Source organism: Thunnus maccoyii, chromosome 3 (genome assembly GCF_910596095.1).
Source record: "Thunnus maccoyii chromosome 3, fThuMac1.1, whole genome shotgun sequence".
NCBI classification, from domain to species: Eukaryota; Metazoa; Chordata; class Actinopteri; order Scombriformes; family Scombridae; genus Thunnus; species Thunnus maccoyii.
The window spans coordinates 21,250,070-21,268,919 of NC_056535.1; the positions used below are offsets into that span (position 1 = coordinate 21,250,070).

The 18,850-nt window shown below is 38.9% G+C and overlaps 1 protein-coding gene across 4 annotated transcripts in view; it reads right to left on the reverse strand.

Moving 5' to 3' along the window:
• The window catches only part of pparg (peroxisome proliferator-activated receptor gamma), a 35,984-nt gene that overhangs the window by 13,775 nt on the left and 3,359 nt on the right, over window positions 1-18,850 (reverse strand). For 2 of the 4 annotated variants that reach the window (XM_042402816.1, XM_042402801.1), the window contains exons 2-3: window positions 2,651-2,947; window positions 2,097-2,266 (exon numbers count right to left, since the gene is read on the reverse strand). In XM_042402816.1, the coding sequence (XP_042258750.1) occupies window positions 2,097-2,266; window positions 2,651-2,942 (462 nt within the window). In that variant the 5' untranslated portion in view covers window positions 2,943-2,947. The remainder of the gene's footprint in view (window positions 1-2,096; window positions 2,267-2,650; window positions 2,948-18,850) is intronic. The other 2 variants (XM_042402824.1, XM_042402810.1) reach the window with 1 other exon arrangement.

The following is an 18,850-nucleotide window of genomic DNA, read 5'->3' on the forward strand; positions in this document are numbered from 1 at the left end:
ATAAATGAGACACAAAAAGAAAAACTTAACTCTTTTCCCAAAGTGAAAAAAATCCACATCTGCACAATATAAGTGGAAGCTGGTGTGTTTGGCATCTTCATTCCTTCAATCCACAGATGTTCGTTTTTAATCGTAGGTTATTTAAAGGACAAGGAAGTTAAAGGGGGGGTCAAGACTCCACCTCAATAAAGAATGTTTTCTGTTTTAAAACAATTAAGTGTTTGCCTGCTTGGCTGACCCCCTCTTCTGGTGAGTCTCCCCTGGGACTCAAGAAGAACAATGACTACAGTACCTTACGTTCATTCAGCCTCTGAAGGTACAGTATAATTTAGACTAATACCTTTTGTTCCTGCAATATGTAGATGAGGTGAACAAAATGTACTATAAAATTTAGTCAACACCCAAACTAGAGAACTAGCAAACTCAACAATGGAGGTCTACTGTGTGGTGCAGTGGAATTAACTTTGTCAGGCAAGTTAGTGACATCAGTTCTTTGTTGGTTTTGGCCTTTTAATGTTGACGATTGAAAAAAACAACCTAAAACAATATTACCATACATATCCTGTATTAAGGCAGTATTTAGGTCTGAAGGTCTATTGTACTGTATTGCATTGAGTTACATCATACAGATGTTTCCATTTTTTTGGTCACTCAGTGTGTATCAAAGTTTTATTCTAAAATGTTGTCTAAAAACAAGTTTCATATCTCAAGTTTGTTTAATTACAGGTGACTTTTAGCAAAATTTAAAATAAAAATAGTTCTTTGGGTGATGTGTTAAATTGAATGGTCATTTATAAAATCTATAGATGAATGCTATAGTAAAAATAATATAAGACTATATTATAAAAGGTGTCAGAGTATTCACAAGGTAGATGTATGTTTATTGTAATAAAAAGCCATTTAATCTAACAAAATGTACCATATTCTATTGAAAGTCTATTACAGGGTTAGGGTAATCTTTTTTTTACACTGTAGAGACTTGATGGAACACAACATGTCAAGCAGCTTTATATAGATATTTGTTAGAAATCATTTAGACATGAAAATTTCTTGGAACAAAAGGCAAGGTATTGCTGCTGTTTCATTTCTTTGGAGGACAATGTCAAAAAATGGAAACATGTGTGAAACTTCCCCCGCACTCTATTAGTTATTTATACTCTATACAGATAGACAGAGTTTGAGGGGCTGGCTGTATGTCTGTATGAGCACAAGCCTCTGTTGAGTGGAAAATGTATGGGGTTTGTGGTTAAAGTGACAGACATCAAAAAGATGAAAAATTGCACACTTCTCTCCATCCATTATAGAATTAGTTATTCCACCAACATGTTTCAACTAAGAGTGACACATTGTGACAGAAAAAGGAAGACTGGCAGAAAAACAAAACCTTGTGATTCGTTGTAGAAATCGTTACACCCATTGTCATTTCCTGACATGACTCGAAGGTGGCACGGCAGTGACTTTTTTTTCTTGATCTTGAGCATTACTATTTTAGAGCAGCGACCAATTTAGTTTCCACTACTGTGTGCTGTAATTAAAGCCACAGTATGTGTCTCTAAAATGACTGGTAGCCAGACCATTTATAAACGAAAAAGAAAACAGAAATTTTTTTTAAAAAATTCCGTACAAACTCGCGAAAACTGAACAACAGTATGAAAACAAAACACTGCTGTATGGAATCCCCTCAAGCCAAAACAAAACAAAACGACCCTTTTAATTTGAATAAACTTTCAAGCTTGAGATGTCTGAAGCCCTACAAAGCAGAAGGCAGTCTGCACAGTGCGATGAGCTGAAGTAATTAAATTAATCTGAAACTATTTTGATTATTGAATAATTGTTAAAGCCATTTCTTAAACAAAAATTCAAAACATTCTGCTTTTTTTGTCTATTGTGATAGTTAACTGAATATCTTTGGGGTCTTTTTCACAATTTATAGACATTTTATAGACTAAATGATTAATCAATTAATGTAGAAAATAATCAGCAGATTAATCGATAATGAAAATAATCATTAGTTGCAACACTAGTCACTAGTAATATAATCCAGGGGTTTAAACATCTTTTTTTTTTCAATTTTTACTAATATCTTTCAGTCCTACCTTACAGCCCTCACAGGCATGGACGCCATAATGAAACCCAGAGGCTTTATCTCCACACACACGACACTCAATGTTTAGCGACGATGCCGTTGATGTATCATCCTGGAGCTTGGAGAAAACAGGACTGTCAGCATACTGTGGTGGTGACTGCGGCTCCAGCTTGATTGAATCTGACAGAAAAACAGATCATCAGGCAAGTAAGACACCAAGTAGGCAGACAAACAGAAAGCTAAAGTGAATACATAATTTAAAAAAAAACCAAAACACCTATTATATCCATTAAACTATGTAATATCAAACTAACCACTCTTCTAAGATTTTCAGCAGACGTATGAATAAATATCTTAAATACCCCGACAGTAAGCCTGCAGCCTTTTCACAAAGACACTTCCTTATGTGAGTTCTTGCTCTGCTTCAAAGAAGTTGCAAATAAATCAATTTCCACCTCCTACAAGCCAATTTTGCTGATAAGCGTTTGTTTGCATTTAATCAGGAATAACAAAGAAACAATATAACAAGTTTTAGCTCTGGTTACACCCATCACAAAGACTTACTGTGCGTGTCTAGCTCTGCCCTGTAGCTGTGCATGCTTGTGTAGTCCATGTTGGTCAGGTGGTCTTCACTCTGTGGTGGACTGGAGTCATAGGCCACACCGACGGAGATGGCAGATACCAGTGAGGGAGACATGGTGGAAGGGATGGAGGAGGAGGAGGAGATGGAGGCGTAGTCTAATGTGGACAAATGCTTCATGTCGAGGGAGTGGGAGCTGTCGTCCAGCTCTGACAGATCCACGGCGCTCAGACTGAAACTGACAGGCCAGGCTAGGAGCTGCTGGGTGTCCACCATGTCTACTGTGCAGAGAGATGAAGCAGTGACGCGTTAGCTGATGCAATACCCTTTGTTGACTGCATGTGGCCTTGTTAAAATAAAACAACACTACAAGAATCAGCAATAGAGAGGAGGGGAGAGAGAGGAAAGGGAGAATGAGAGGGAGGAAGATAAGAGAAGGAGAGCGGAGGAAAAGCAGAGGAAGAGATGACCATGAAAATATATGTAGACAAACCCACACGCAGCAATGTACGTTGTGTTAATGACTTATGTTTGTCTGTTGAGAAAAGCCCAAAACATAAACAATGCGTACACACATACACACACTCCCATAATAACGCCATGATGAGTATCCATCCGGTTTGTTCCTGTAGTCTGTCTGTTATCTAGTAAACAGGGAGGCAGATTGTGTCACAGGGAGAACAAGACGAACTCTGGCACTGAGGAACGTCTCTTATGCTCATAACACCATCTTCCTCTGTTGCTGTTTGGGTGGCTCACTGTGTGATTGCCCAACCAAAGGACACACAAAGCAGCACTGTTTGAGCCTCAGTCTGTCTGAGGCCAGGGATGTACGATTCTAGCTTTTGGAGTGGAACAGACTGCACCTTCTGAGTGCCAAAATGTGTTACTGATTAGTAATGATGGACTGGGTTGGTGCTGAAAACTGCTGTAACATTCTGATATTTGCTATCTGCTTTTTATTTATATTTCCTGGAAAGAAAATATCTATTTTGGTTTGGATTTTGGTCAGCATTATTAAAGCATAAGGCTGGCGATAATAAATATTTTGTTAGTCTGTCTCTCAATACTGTCTGACTTCCCTGCCCTTTCTGTGGCTTTTTGCCCTCAGCCCATTTGTTCATACTGTGAAAGTGAAAGCCAGTGACAGTTTATGCAGGTTAAGTTGATTGGCCCAGATGGGCCAGTGACGGCTAATCAGAGTCTGCAACATGAGTGCGTTTTCGAGACATATTACTAGTGAAATGCATCATGATTTCCTGAAAAACACGTGGGGAAGGCTGCATTTTAGCCCGCTAGCCTCTTACCGGTGAATCTGGTGGGTCACCAAATACGGTGTACCAGTACTCAAAAAAAATGTCAGTGAAAAAAACTTACAAGGCTATGAAAAGAAAGAGGACCTTTCTACTTTTGTGGAAGCAACAATACTCCTACGTAGAAAACAGCGACTGTGGTATGTTTTGTACAGTTTTCTGGCTAACTCACTAGCCAGTTAGCATCCTCACTGCGTAGTTATATGCATGTCTTCTGTGTGACTTTGACAGCAGCAGTGTCTGCAGGAAACACCAAGGTTTATGAACGGCAACATATACAGTTTAGTTAAAACCAATGAAATGCTTGCTGCTGATCACCAGGAGTATTTTTTATGACATTATTGAGGTGTATCTTTCAACTCTGTGGCTCCTGCTCTGTCTCTGTTTGTTGAACTGCGTTTAATATAGGTTTAAACCTAAAGTAACTAACCTGAGGTTAAATGTCATTATGTTCTTTCTCTCACTGTTCACCAGTACATTTCTGCAGATCTCTCAGCATTTATTTAATGTTGTTAATGTTAATTTGTTTAATTGAGTTTATTATCAAGGTCATCCATACTCGCTGAAATGTTATTATCATAAATTCTGTTCTCTTCTCCCTATGTATTCCATACTATCTGTCTTTACACAAAATATGGAAAAACCTACATTTAAACACCATTCATTTACTGATCCAATATGTGCCTATCCCTCGACATAAAGCATTTGTCCTACCCATTTTGCATATTTGTGTAATATATCAACATTATATATCAATAACTAAAGTAAAACAACCAAATCTAAAGGGAGTTTCACTGTTGTACATATTATGTATAATAAATCACCAAAATTATGAAAAAATGAGTTATTTTCATTTTTTGGCTGCCGGGGCAGTGGAAATATACAAGGGGCCAGTAAAACTCTGATCTACTGGCCAAGTGAGCCACTGGGGAAAAAATGTTACTTTTCATTTTTAAAACAGTCTAAATAATTTCCTAAAACAGCTGAGCACAGTAGTTTGATATGTATTTGTTGGGGACTATTTTCAGCTTTGGATTAATACACATTTGGTGCTCCAGGAAATATTTAAAGAAGCAGAATGATGTATGTGGGATTGACTCAAAATAACCTACACTTTTCATATATGAAGGAACATGACACTCGGAGAACAACGGAGGTCTACAGCAGAGAAGAATAAGCTTTAACTTCATAGACAATACTTGTTAGTAGGATCATTTCATTGTTGGCTTTGGTCTTTTCACGGGATTTGTTGACAGCATAGAATATGACCAGATTTATCCTTTAACAAACTATCTGCTACTTGAAGAGAAATGAACAAATGGACCTGAAAATGTATGAAAAATGATTTAATCAACATTCAGAAAGTCTCCGACACAGGGGTCTACCATACAACTCCCATTAGATATTCAGCTCTGTGTTGTACAAATGAATGAAAGCTCCTCTTTTCAGTCTTTCCAATATCTAACTCAGATGATCAGCCATTGGAGGAGAGAAGTCAGCCGAGATGGTCAAAGTCCAGTCATCAGCGTTTACAACAGTACACACGAAAGCCTCACAAATCAAGGCTATATAATCAGTGGCAAGTTTGTACAAGGTCGTGTGCTTCTGCAGAAAATAGTAGAATATGTTGTTTTTATGATCTATTGACTTTCTAAACTACAGGCCCTACGACTAAAGTAACTTGTTTGAAGCTGTTTGAATTCATGACAAGAGACAACATTTTCAAGGAACCAAGGCCACAAATCAAAGATGCAGTTTTGAAAAGTAAGGCTGAATAATATCAAAAAAAGTTAAGATATTGAAGGATAAGATTGGTGATCTTTATCAACAAATGACCATGAGATAATACCATCCCACCAAAACCTACAGTGTGCTAGTCAGTCTCTTAATGCTTTCCAACTTTCCTACTGTGACCCCATTTGTTCCTACCGAAGATGTAAATCCTTAAGAATGGGTCAAAATATATATAGTTTAATTTTAAATCAGTCTAAATAATTTCCCAAGACAGCTGGTCATTGTAGTTTTAAGTTACTCAAACAGGAGTAAATCTGCTCACTCTATATAGGATCCTATGTTTGTTGAGGACTATTTTCCACCATGGATTAATACATATTTGGTGCTCTTGTAAGTATTTATGGCAGAAGAATGGTGTGTGTGGGATAAAATATTCTTCAGTGCACATGTTCATTGTAGGAAGGAACACTGTAATAGTTTTTGTACAACAGTGTAGATCTATGGCACAGAGGAAGCTCAATTAGGCTTCAGCTACACAGACAATACTTGTTAGTAGGATCAATTCATTGTTGGCTGTGTTTTTTTCATGGGGGTTTTCTAGGAGGAAAAAAGCTGATCCACGTCTTCCTAAACATCCAAACTGGAAACTACCTATCTTATCACTTTCCAATCTTTAAGAGGGAGGAAGAACTAACAACAGTTTATAAATAATCAATAGAGTAAAAGGTCTGTTCACTGAACCACCTGGCTTGGCAAACAACCCTTTGTAACCAACACGAAATCTCAAAATAAACCTCCCCTAATCAACCTCGAGTGCCCGATGCAACAAAGAATGCGATGAATTATGCAACAGGACAAATCTAAAATAAGAATACTGAGATGGCACAGTCACACCAGGTATAAAAATGGCTTGAAATGGCTCCAAATTACTTGGCAAAACATCCCCGTGGAACAAACATCCTCCTCGCTCAATAACTTATTGTTTCCTTTTTTACTTGTTTGGAATGTGGCAACTAAAATCAGCAGGGGATCCACTTAAAATTCACATTGACTGTGACATTGTTTCAGAACAAGAGAGAAACAGGAATGTGTGTGTGTATCTGCAGGCTGTAGCTTCCACTGCCTTGGAAGCTGCTGCGGGGAAAATGCTGACTATTAATAACCAGAGAAACCTAGTTATTTTTCCGTTTGTTGGCTGGTTGCCAGCCGATCTGAACCGAAAATAGAGTGAGCTTTGGAGCAACTTGTGTCCTGGTTGGCATCAAGTCATTATACAGAGTCAGAAATCTAGTGGGAGAGAGAGCTCTAGAGATGAAGTATAAGAGAGATAAAGTGAGAGGGGTGACAGGGAGCGAGTCCCCAGACCACTTCAAGAAATCAAACTGCACCCAAGAGGCTTTGAGAAAACCCCATCTTTTAGGAGATTCATGTCAGTGCTGCTCTATATTCAGAGGGCTTTTCAGCACACAAAGAAAAAAAGGAAGGCTGCTGCAGCTTGGCAGTTAAACCAAAGTGCTTAAATCATGTCGTAATCAAAGGTGAAACAAGTTTGTACTGTAACTTTTCTCCTGACAGTGTTTATCAAAACGGACCAAATCTGCTGAATTCAATGTGTTTGTGTCTGTGACTGATGTATGGGCAAACACCCTGTCAGACATTAGAAAAGGTGACAGATGATAAGTAAGGCTTTGCAGTGTGTGTTGTGTTTGCGAATGGGTGTGTGTGTGAGCATGTGCCAGTTCTCAGATTTCCACGTCAGAACTTGTCTTCCAGGTAAGAGTACAGTGTGTAGGAGTATTTCTATCAACTATTGCATCAGACATGATATAATAACAAAAGACCAACGGCAAACTGGCAGGCAGGTCTGGCAAGCTACTGTACTTAGGAACCACACTGATGCTCCGTGTGGTTCGTGAGCCAACACACTGGGCGCAACAATCATCTAATAAAGCATGTTAAGTAAATTAAAGTTATGTTAACTTTAGGAGTGGTAATGACGTTGTCCTCCCAGCCTGAAAGCAGCAGTCCAGGAAAAAAGAGATCCAACTAAGAGCTCAAACAGCGAGATGTGAAATCTTTCCTTCAGGGACAAAGTTGCAAAACGAATGAAATATTTTTTCACGTTCATATTTCTTCACAACGGCAATGATTCAGTCCAGAAGAGACTGAAGCAAAGGCTGGGGATCAGATTTCTGTAGAGAAAGTGGCTGAAATCCTTCAATTTTGTATTCTATGTTGCATGTTTTAATCTGTTCTCTAATATGTAAGTTATCCCTTAAAAGTTTTATTGAATTTTAAATGACCTGGCTTTTTTTCATCAGTTTATATACAGAAAGTAACAACACAGAAAACGCTTTTAAAGCTTAGCAATAAAACTAAAATAACTCAAAAAACTCACAATGAATAAGCCCTGCAGTCAGGAAATATTCAGTATCACCATAATTTCTTCTGAGGGTGTGAAAGCCTCCTACACTGTAGGAGTCATTTGACAGTCATGCAAAGAAAATGCACAAAGAGCGGAGCCGTTCAAGACACAACAGTAGTCCACAAAGAAGCCGGTCTGGCATATTTAGTAATGTCAAAGACAAAAAGCAGAACCTGCCCTGCTGCATTCAGAGGCATTACCACTCTTATCTTTTCTGTTTGAATAAAAACTATGCTCCACTCTGTGGGTGAGAGCTGCATCACTAGTGTCAAACCACGCGTTCACCTGATCAAAAGCATTGTTATTTAGGTTGCTACATGAGAACCCTGAAATATGCAGTATATACAAAGGAAAATACAAACGCCCTAATTTAGCTCATTCTAATACTTGACAAGTTTCTTTAAAACATCCTCAAGACAAAGTGACAGGTTACAGAGTTTTTACCCTCTAGAAGGTGTGGTCTGCTTTTTTTTAAACTTTTGCATAGTAAACCTTTTATATTATCACAGTTGTCCCGTGTATATAAATGTGTAAGTGTGACACAAACAAAGTGAGTGCACAGAGTTCTGTGACTTCCTGACCTCTTCATGTAAAACAGCATGTGGTTCAGCGTCAGTGACTAAAACAAAGATATGCCCGCCTGCACGTCTCACAGTCCCCACAATTTCTTTGAAAAGATTCAGTGTGCTTGGTTTTTGCCTGGTTAGCCCTGCATGAGGAAACTGTGGGACACCGGAAAAATCACGTGTTGTGATGATGCTATACTATAAGTAGCTGATTTTACAAAATAAAATGGTAATCAGGTGCTCTCACATCAACAGCAGGGCATAAAAGGTTGAAAGTGGTGCAGAATGCCATCCTGCTTCACTCTTCAGGAAATTAGCACTTTTTTTACTTTGGTGGTGTGAAGCCACGATAGGAAGAATTACCTGAAAGGGCCTTCCCCCTCTTTATCTAAATGATCAAACAGGAGAGTAATGGAAAACCAGGTGCAGCCAGAGGTCTGGTCTGCCCTCTCATCAGAATCGAGAGTCTCCTCGCATTTGAAAACCCACTTGCTTGGTTGGTACTGAATTTACTCATGAAACTTCAAAGCTTGGCACAGTGCGAGGTTAAAAACCACAATCTCTGTCTGCTTGGCACAGCTCTGAGTAAAACAGCACCCAACCTTTCTCTGATTTCTGTTACATTTTTAATCAAATTTCTGTATTTCATCTTCCAAAGCTAGGAAAGTGGAGCATTGTAAACATCAGGTCAACCTGAGGTCAGGCTGAAAGGGTCGGGTTGAGGGGGAGGCAACACCTAAAGGAAATGTGCTTTTCTGCATTTCAGACAACATAGTCATCTACATACAGTTTGAATTGTTGAGAGAGCTATTCTTTAATCCTAAAATATATACAATAACTAAATAAACAACTTCACATCTAATTCTAATTTAAACTTTGTATCTTTATTTCAAAAGAGCACTCAGTTTGTGGATTTACACAAAAATGCACAAAAGACAGAGGACGGTCTGAAGAATACGGACAGTACGGAGCTACCTCACATGACAGAGTTACAAAAACCTGAACGAAAAACTATGAGCAGGTTTCGGAGCCTACTGGCCCTACCAAATATCACAACATTGCTCTTTCACACAAACCCAAGCCAGCTCATGAGGTGACAAAGTATCTGAGAGAAGGCAAACTGTGTGTCAAATAAAACCAGTTGACCCACAGTATCACACTGATAAGCACTGATGTCTGCTCTTAAAAGACTAAAAATGGAAACCAGCTAATCACACACCATAATTAAATGTCCAAATGCCAGCTACCTGACAGTCTAAAGCATGTTTATCACATATGGCAGATAATAACATGTAGCTTGTAACATGACCAACTGAATGGCAGCCACACACAAACACACACATGCACACACACACAGGGTATAGTCCACTCACCTTATTTCTCCTGTTTCAATTTAGAGTGTTAAGTGTCAACTCAGTGACTAGCAGCTAAGTGGCAGTGGCAGTGACAGGAGATGAGAGGAGACCGGAGTGTGTGTGAGTGTGTGTGTGTGTGTGTGTGTGTGTGTGTGTGTGTGTGTGTGTGTGTGTGTGTGTGTGGTCATGCTTTTCCTCAGGAAGTGATGACCCATAGAAAGGGAACTACACACATTTTCTCTCTGACAGAGTCTGGGCTCAGCATAAGTTCAGACAGCTAACTATCATGTGGCCTGTGCATGTGTGTATGTGTCTTTTATTCCTCATTTTTATGTGTATTGTTTGCATGTCCAAACAGCCCTGTATTGTGTAGTATGTGCGCCTATGTGCTTAAAAGTATTGTCTTTTTTATTGTCTATTACATGTGTGCTTGTGTGTGTTCTTGTGTGTGTGTGTGTGTGTGTGTGTGTGTGTGTGTGTGTGTGTGTGTGTGTGTAAAGTGGTAGACATCAGATGCAGATGATTTCCTGTTGCTTCACACTGACAGGCGACCTCATCATGCCTCTCTGGTTGCACTTCTCTCCCTCCACTCAGTCACTCGGTGTCGATGTGACAGCAGTGACGAAGTCACTTCTGCCTCCTCATGCAATACCAGCACAAAAGTGTGCTAGCCCACTGATTTAATTTCATATATCATAATGGTTACTCGTAGGTATCAGTTTCTAACCAGAATATGATAGCTGTGCCCGTTACTGTTCCCATTTTATCTGAGGGTGAACAGATTTTAGCTATACTATACCATATAATAACATATGTTTAATGATGATTTTAGAATTTTATCTCAAATCATTAAACCACCTTAGTTTTTAAAAGATATATTAAAATTGTATACATTTTTATTCACCTGTCTTTCAGCTAACACTGGCACATTTACAGTAATATTGATCAATGTGCACTGTCCCTGTAAAAATAAAAAGACAGCTGATCACAAGTGTGTCACAACATAACATAGCCTGGTACATGCTACAGGAATATTTTTCTGCGACTATAAATGTGTTCAGATTCTATTAAATCAAATACACAGAAATGCTTGCATAAGGTCAAACAATGGAGAAGTGGTTTGTCCCCATTTGCCTCCATTTTCATTTGAGCACAAGTTACGTGACTATATGGGGATAAACACATATTTTCAAAGAAAAATGTATTATATGTGAAATGAAAGTGATCCTAAATAAAGTGAAACAATAATCAAGGAAATGAGACACAGGAGAGGCAAGACTGAACAATCCAGAGACAGAGAGCTGCAGCTATCTGCTGCCATCAATCATTCACTCACAGCTATTTTATTTTACCCAAAGGGGACAAGGTTGGACAGGTAGGGTCAAGTGGTCTCATATTAGTTTGACAGTAGCTTTGAAGGATTGAAAGAAAAGAGAAAAGAATGGTCAACAAGCAACTACTGAGGTACAAAAGCTGCAGAAACTGAGTGGAAAGGAACATTAATAAGACGTTAATGAAAAACTGTTTGAGTATCACTGACCTAATGATGAGTACAGCCACACTTTTTCATCAGAATGACTTAATGCCTACTCAAAATGTTGCGCATGTTTTCAAAGAAGGAAAGTCATCATTACTCTGATATTTAAATAAGGTAAATAAGGTAACCTGAATTCAATCAGCATTGTGCTCAAGGTCTTAACTGTCTTGACATACAGATTTGGGAATAGAGTTTATACCTGTAAATGCACCTGTTCATGTAAAATGACTTTGTATTTTGGCTTCATTTCAAGGCCATGCAAATGTTAACCTAGTTCACAGGTGGCAGCTGCCCACACTATGACAAATCTACCACCATGTTTAACAGTCTGAAAAAGGTACAGTATGGTAGGTTGAAACATAAACCTCATGTACAAGTCGAAACTACAGTACATCTGACAAACCTCAGGTCTGGGAGAAAACTGAAAAATAACTTATCAGATAAGATCATAGAATGGGTTTTCCATCATTCAAGAGACCAGGTTTTGTGTTTCCTTACATCAAGTTATGCATTTTTGTGCAAATTATGTGTGCCCAAAGTAATCATGTAGTAAAAAAAGAGAATGCATTATCAACTTAAATGCAACATGAGTTTGACTAATCAACACAATGCCCTATGACTAGTCTAGTGTCAGTGTTCAGTACCATGAGCAATGTGTCTTTACTAACTCTTAACCACTGTGTGCTCACATCGAAAGGTGTGAATACTAAAAGTTGCTGTGGTTGGTGGTCGCTTGCTACCCTTCCTCTTGCAGGTGTTGGCGAGAGGCTAGAACGTGTTTTTTGGTGAGCCAGCGGAAAGAAACATGGAACTAAAGCAGTGAAGTATAAGTACAGCTGGCAGCCAGACAGAAACAGATAATGAACAACTGACTAACTAACAGTTGAGAAAATGCGGTGGTAGCTGAATGGTTACAGCACATGCCACATAACTGCACGGGGACCTTGTTGTTGCACTGTTGAATAAAGGCAAAAATGCCCAAAAACATATCTTAAAAAAATACAGAGAAAACACACTAGATGATGGGATATGTATGATTACATATTGTAGAATAAGCAGGAGTTGTCTGGTGAATGCACACCAATAGCTTGGTACAGGTCATGGAAATGGCATATAGGCTTTGAGTAAAATCACATCACAGAACAATTGCAAAAATCTCACAAGAACACAAACTCTCGTGTGTGCCAAGTTTAGCAAAGATGGTGGATTGAGAGATAGGGCAACACGGACTGCAGACTAAGAAAGAGAGAGCTAACTGAAGCTCGGTACCACTCTAAGGTCTGTGCGTGAACTATGGGGCTGAAGCCGACCATGTCCAAAGTTCATAAGTGAACATATGTTGTTTTAATTATTTCAAACACAAACGGTAATATTAAAATGACAAGTTGTGGTTTTAGGGGGAGCACACAGACAGGAGACTGGTATTAATCTTCTGATCTAACTCACAGCAAGAATGTGAATAGGCATATTTCCCAGGATTTTAAAAAATATCCCTTTAAACTAAGCTGTGCCTCTGCACTAAGACCTGATGAAGTCGATTATAAAATAACTACACTCTCACTCAAAGCACATCTCACTAGTTTGCACTTTTTGGAAGTTTTTTATAGTTCAGACTGAGCCAGGATCATTCACGCCTTTCATCCTGGTCCAGCCTCTCCTCTGTCCTACTACCTCCCATTTCATCCCATTCATCCAGTCACTGCATGTGCTCAGACCTTCTATCGCACTTCTTCTCATTCATAGACGGTCTTCTTCCTCATTGTCTGTGTTGCTCGTCTTGCAGACACCCACCGCCATATTATTTTTCCTGCTTACAAATGTAATGGCAACGTCCTGATTCCAGTCAAGTAAATAAAACATGTTTTGACTAATCATAACAAAAACGACAAGTGACTGAATAAGATGACAAATGATACGATTGAATTATTCATCACACACTGTTTAATTTTATTTCCCGACTGTCAAAACCAACTGATCGAGATTGGGCAGACCGGGTCTGGCTTTGTCTACTTTGTCATCATGCACAAATCATACATACACTAAGTATACTGTATGTATATCAGATCAACAAACGTTTAAGATATAATTTGTTCCTGCAACAATTTAGAAACAAAAAGGGCTAATCTAACTCTTCAATCTGTCAATCCGCCTTTTGATCATTGTCTCATAATTTAATTATCCATTGTAATGGGAGGGCTGAGCCTGCCAGGTTTACACACACACACTCACACACACACACTACTGTTCAGGATATGTTCTACATTGCTGTCAGATTCATAATGTGACTGGGACGTGAGGTGTGTCTTGTATCACAGGACGGCAGGGTGACGGAACGCCACTGAAACAGCACGTTGGGGAATTGTAAAGAAATGTTTCAAACCCTTTCATGTAAACAAAGACACATTTAAAGACACATACAGACACACAGATACACATTCTGCTTATATTTGCACTTGCAGGGGCATGTAAGTACATCGCAACTCTCAAAACTAACTAACTTCAGATACAGATAAGGACAGCACATGAGCAGGTCAGTAAACACACATTATTAGAGAAACACTGAAAGAGAGGAGTGTGTGTGTGTGTGTGTGTGTGTGTGTGTGTGTCAGCTTCATATGTTGCTCTCTGGGAATCTGTAGTTTTCACAATAATCTAAGGACATGAACTTTCCCCTAATTCCTTTAAATAGTTATGAGTTAATGGTTGATGAGTCCCTTGAGCCTCAAGAGCTTCCTCACTGGATAAGGGGGAAGGAGTGGTGCATGCTGTCAAGGCCTCGCATGTGCCATGTGTTACACTGAAAGACATATGTGTATGAGCACATGTGTGCACAGCATAAACAAAGTATAGTTTAGGGCACTCCTTCCATTTATGACACACTGCAAACATACATGAACACACATTTTAGAGCCGGAGAGGTGTTGCATTGAAAGTGTTAGAAAGGATGGAGAAACAGAATGGGGAAGGATGACGATGAGGGAAGAAGGCAGATATGGTGATAAACGACTGATTCAATAAAATTGTCATTCATGATGATGTAACACTTGTTAAAGATCTCTTAATGCAACTGTGATCTCAGCTGTGGGAGTCATGTGAGACATGACAGTGGTGAGGATTTATAGCTAAACTTGTATTTTGACAGAGACAGGGAGTGAGAAGAGGGCAGCATGATAGGAAGAGGGAGAGGTACAATATGGGAAGGGTCATGCCCTGTTCCTCGAAGTGTAGAGGAAAAGACGGGAGTGTGCTCTCTCAGCTGCTGTTTGGCAGAACAATAACAAAACAACACATGACGTGACTCTCATTCACAGAACACACTGTAAGCATGTGTGTCAGGAAAGGTCTACGCAAAGGAAACTGTTGTTTGGAAAAAAGGAAGGTTCAAGGTTGATTTAAAATGTGAAAAATTTATGTCAGAGTTGGCTCAACAATTGACCATTCACAAAGTCCCTCCTCTAAACAGTGATTGTCTAATTAACTAGGCATGGCAGGTCTGTCAATCTTTGGCTTTCTCTACATGTTGGGGCAGCGTGCCTGGGGCTGCGGTAAGAGCAAATACTCAGCATTTAAAGAGTTTGGAGGGTGGCGTCTTTTTTTAGCCTTTCCAAAACCAAAAATGAGCAAATGTGTAAGGGATGCATTAAACTGTGTGTTTATCTGCTCTCATGTAAGCTGCAATCATTAACATGTCCACCTAATTAGCTTACTACCAACAGTAGTAGCCATCCTAAAGTTAGCAGCTCTGTCCTGCTCATTAATGGATTTGGGGAAGTTTACACTCCAGAAACCCCAGAGAAGTTACCTAAGATAGTGTTTTCCAAACACATCAGTTAGTCCTGATATCCTAAAAGCCATTTCTCTATTAATGTTAAAAGTGAAAATATACTGTGTGAAAATACAAACAAGTATGCATCGAGGCTACATCATAACAAGTATGATATCATGATATCATGTATGTAGCCATTAAGTGCATATTTAAGAACTTAATGAAGAAGATTCTCATTTTTATAAGACTCAGGTGGAAACAATACAAGCAATTTGGAGACAGTGTTTTCACCAACTCACCAATGTTAGCTTAATTAGCTCGCTAGCTGATCAAATCTGCCAGCAATATGGTCATTTCAGTCATTAAAATCATATCTAGGAATGAGATGCCTGTTTTGGTCTACCTATGTCTGAAATCACAAACCCATTGTTTCAAAAATTAGTTAATTATGTGGACAAAACAAAAAAGTTCCCAAAATCAAGAAGCTAATGACAGTCTCTATTCTTGCTTTTTCTCCAAGATCCTCTTCCATTTAATTAATAGCCATTTTAAAATCAAGGGGTCTGGTTATGTACAGCATCCTCAGCAAGACCTGTACTAGTGATGCCTCAAGCAATACCACATCCAGTAAACCATGCAGAACCATGTGCACACAAAGTCTGAGTCAATCTGAAGTTCCCATTAGAGAAAGATGGTTTGACCTGAGGAGCTGCTGTTTGCTCCCACGTCTTTCTAAAAGGGAAATTGGGACAAAGGTTGCTGGATATCCTACTGTCTGTTGAATAATATCTATGTCAAAGTGCATTGGCAAGAAAACTCTTCTTATTAGAGTATATTTGTTTGTTTTTATTAGTGGACGTGTGTCTTTATGTTTGAGTTAGTTAAGTTATGGTAATTTCTTTTAAATTTGTTTGGGAGGATGCACCACTAAAGCATGGTAGTAGCTGAAATGATAAGGGCCCTTCGGTGGGTCCTGCATTATTACCTGATCTTGGGGTCTTGCCTTATGGACTAATTTAAGTGATAATTATGTTTTTTTTCCAACATCAGTCTTATTTACCTAGGTTTAGCCATAATTTCTATTGGGCATGATAACAATGTATTCATGCATGTAATAGCTGAGATCTGGGAACCAAGTAGCATTGCTACAACTATGGTAATTGAGCAAGGAAGTTGGTCTGTAAATTGTCATGGATGTTTACAACTGACAGTTTGGATCACACTTTGACCAGTTGCCTTTTTTCCAAATATGTTTAGCTAACTTGGGGCTTTGTTTAAGACTAGTATGTTTGTCTAACCACTCACATTTCATGGCCCATCTGGCTTCCTTTCATTGGTGTCACCTTGATCTCAGCTGTTAACTTGTTGTGCAATGTTTTTATTACTGATAGGAATTATGGCCAAAACTATGAAAGTAAGATCTAAACTGCATAAAACCAGCATTACCTTATAACACTTTGACTTTTTTTTTTTTTTTTAACTTGGTCTGAATTGAAAATGTCCATTTTACCACCAGTATTCTATAATGTCTTGCCCAGTCCAGTTTCATTTGCATTCTTGCTCTCTGGTCAGATGTTAATTTCTATGCACTGAATCCAAAGCAGGTGACTAGGATCAGAGGTAACAATGTGTAACGCCTTGATTCCATCGGGCACGGCTGCGTCACGTCCCGGCTGTGACACGGTTTTGTTCTGTCCTCTGCATGGTGTCATACCCCAGTGGAAACGTTTCAGAAGTGGAGCGTTTTGCTCCAGCAGCGCCAGAGAGAAGAGAGCCACCCCTCCGGGACTGTCATTGCAGCAGTGGTGTCATAAAATTTTCCACTTTCAAGATGAACCTCTCGTCATCCATGGTGACAAACATCCTCCGACTGGTTGACTTCTGGCCAGGTGCCACCGGTTATAATGTAATGTTGATTTAGTGATGTGATCTACGATTAGGAGTCTGCATGGGGTGCTTTATTTTGAAAACTGACAAGATGCTCTATGGCATTTCTGTATCTGACTTCCTGTCTGGCTTGATCTGCTCTGTGCAACTTGACACGGCTTCCGTCAAATATAGACTAGGCGCATATGTTTAGCGGGGTACAGTGGAGAGCCGCTTTTGGGACGCTCCAGAAATATGCTGCAGCATGTCTGGTGGAATCAAGCTGTTAGAGTGATCAATGTGATACTGCACAGCTTGTACATTTGTTTTATTATTTGCTTATTTTTGCTGTCAAAGTGGCTGCAGCTGCTCAGTAGTCTTTGCTATTAATGACGGTGCCGGAAAAGGTGCTTCTAAACATTAATGTCTGAGGGGGAAAACATTATCATTCTTGTAAAGATCAACTTTTTGGCTGCAAAAAAAGGCAACCTAAGGGTAGATGGAAGGACAAAAGGAGAGAAACATTTGTTTTCAAATATAAATGTTGCAATAGACTATACAATTTTTGCATCAACATGTGATCTTCTTTATCCAAGCATGGACTGCATTTAGTGTAAAGAGAGTTAGGGTTCGGACTGAGAACTTGCTTTGATGTTGCTTTCAATATGAATCAGTTCTCAGACAGCAGATGTGATTTAAACGTTTTCTTTCCACAATGTCTTCTTGTTGTTGAGAGAAAAAGAATATGAACCGTGTCACAGTTGCATCTGATTTATTTTGTAAAATCTTTGGTAAACTTAATAAATAAAAATAAGTGGAACTGAAAGAAAATAAATGTAACACAGCCAGCCTTCTCAGTTTTCAAATCAAATAATCAAATAGTTGCCAAAAACCAACTAAACATTTGAACAATTGCTATCTAATTAGTTGAACACTTTAAGAATTAGATCACTTTGTTCAACCCCATCTAGTTTGTAGATCAACACCTTCCAGCCATAGCTGGATGTGAGATTGAACTGTCTGCAGTACTGTAACAAATGAACAGGTTCTGCCAAATATATTCCACAAACCATCATCATCATCATAAATCATGATCCTCATTAATTCCCATAAAGACGATTGCTCCAGGAAGACAGTTCAGATTGCAAACATTTTGTGGTATACAATAAAAAAGAGAGGACATCAAAGCATGATGGAGACATAAAACATTAACCAGTAGAGCTGCATTTTTGAAGAGCAAACAACCTGCTTGTGGACTAAAATTTGTTTGCTGTCAAAGGAAATCCAATTTTGCAGCCAAAATGTTGCCTATAAGCAGGCAGTAAATGGTAACGTGATTGGCCCTAAAGTTAACAATTACACTTAATTTAAAAAACAAATTGATGACTTATGGCTAAACGGCGTCAACATGGTCTCAATTCCATCTGATAACACTGAATCAAAAGTGGGCTTATCTGAAAACTTTCACAACAACAATGTGAAAAATTGCATTATAGTAACCAAACAAGGATGTTGGCGGTGTGGAGGTAAAAGTGGTTTGTTTATTATCTGTGGGCTAAAGTGAAGCGTGTCAACTCTCATTACATCTATTTCATCTATTTCACAGAAACAAATGTCTTCCT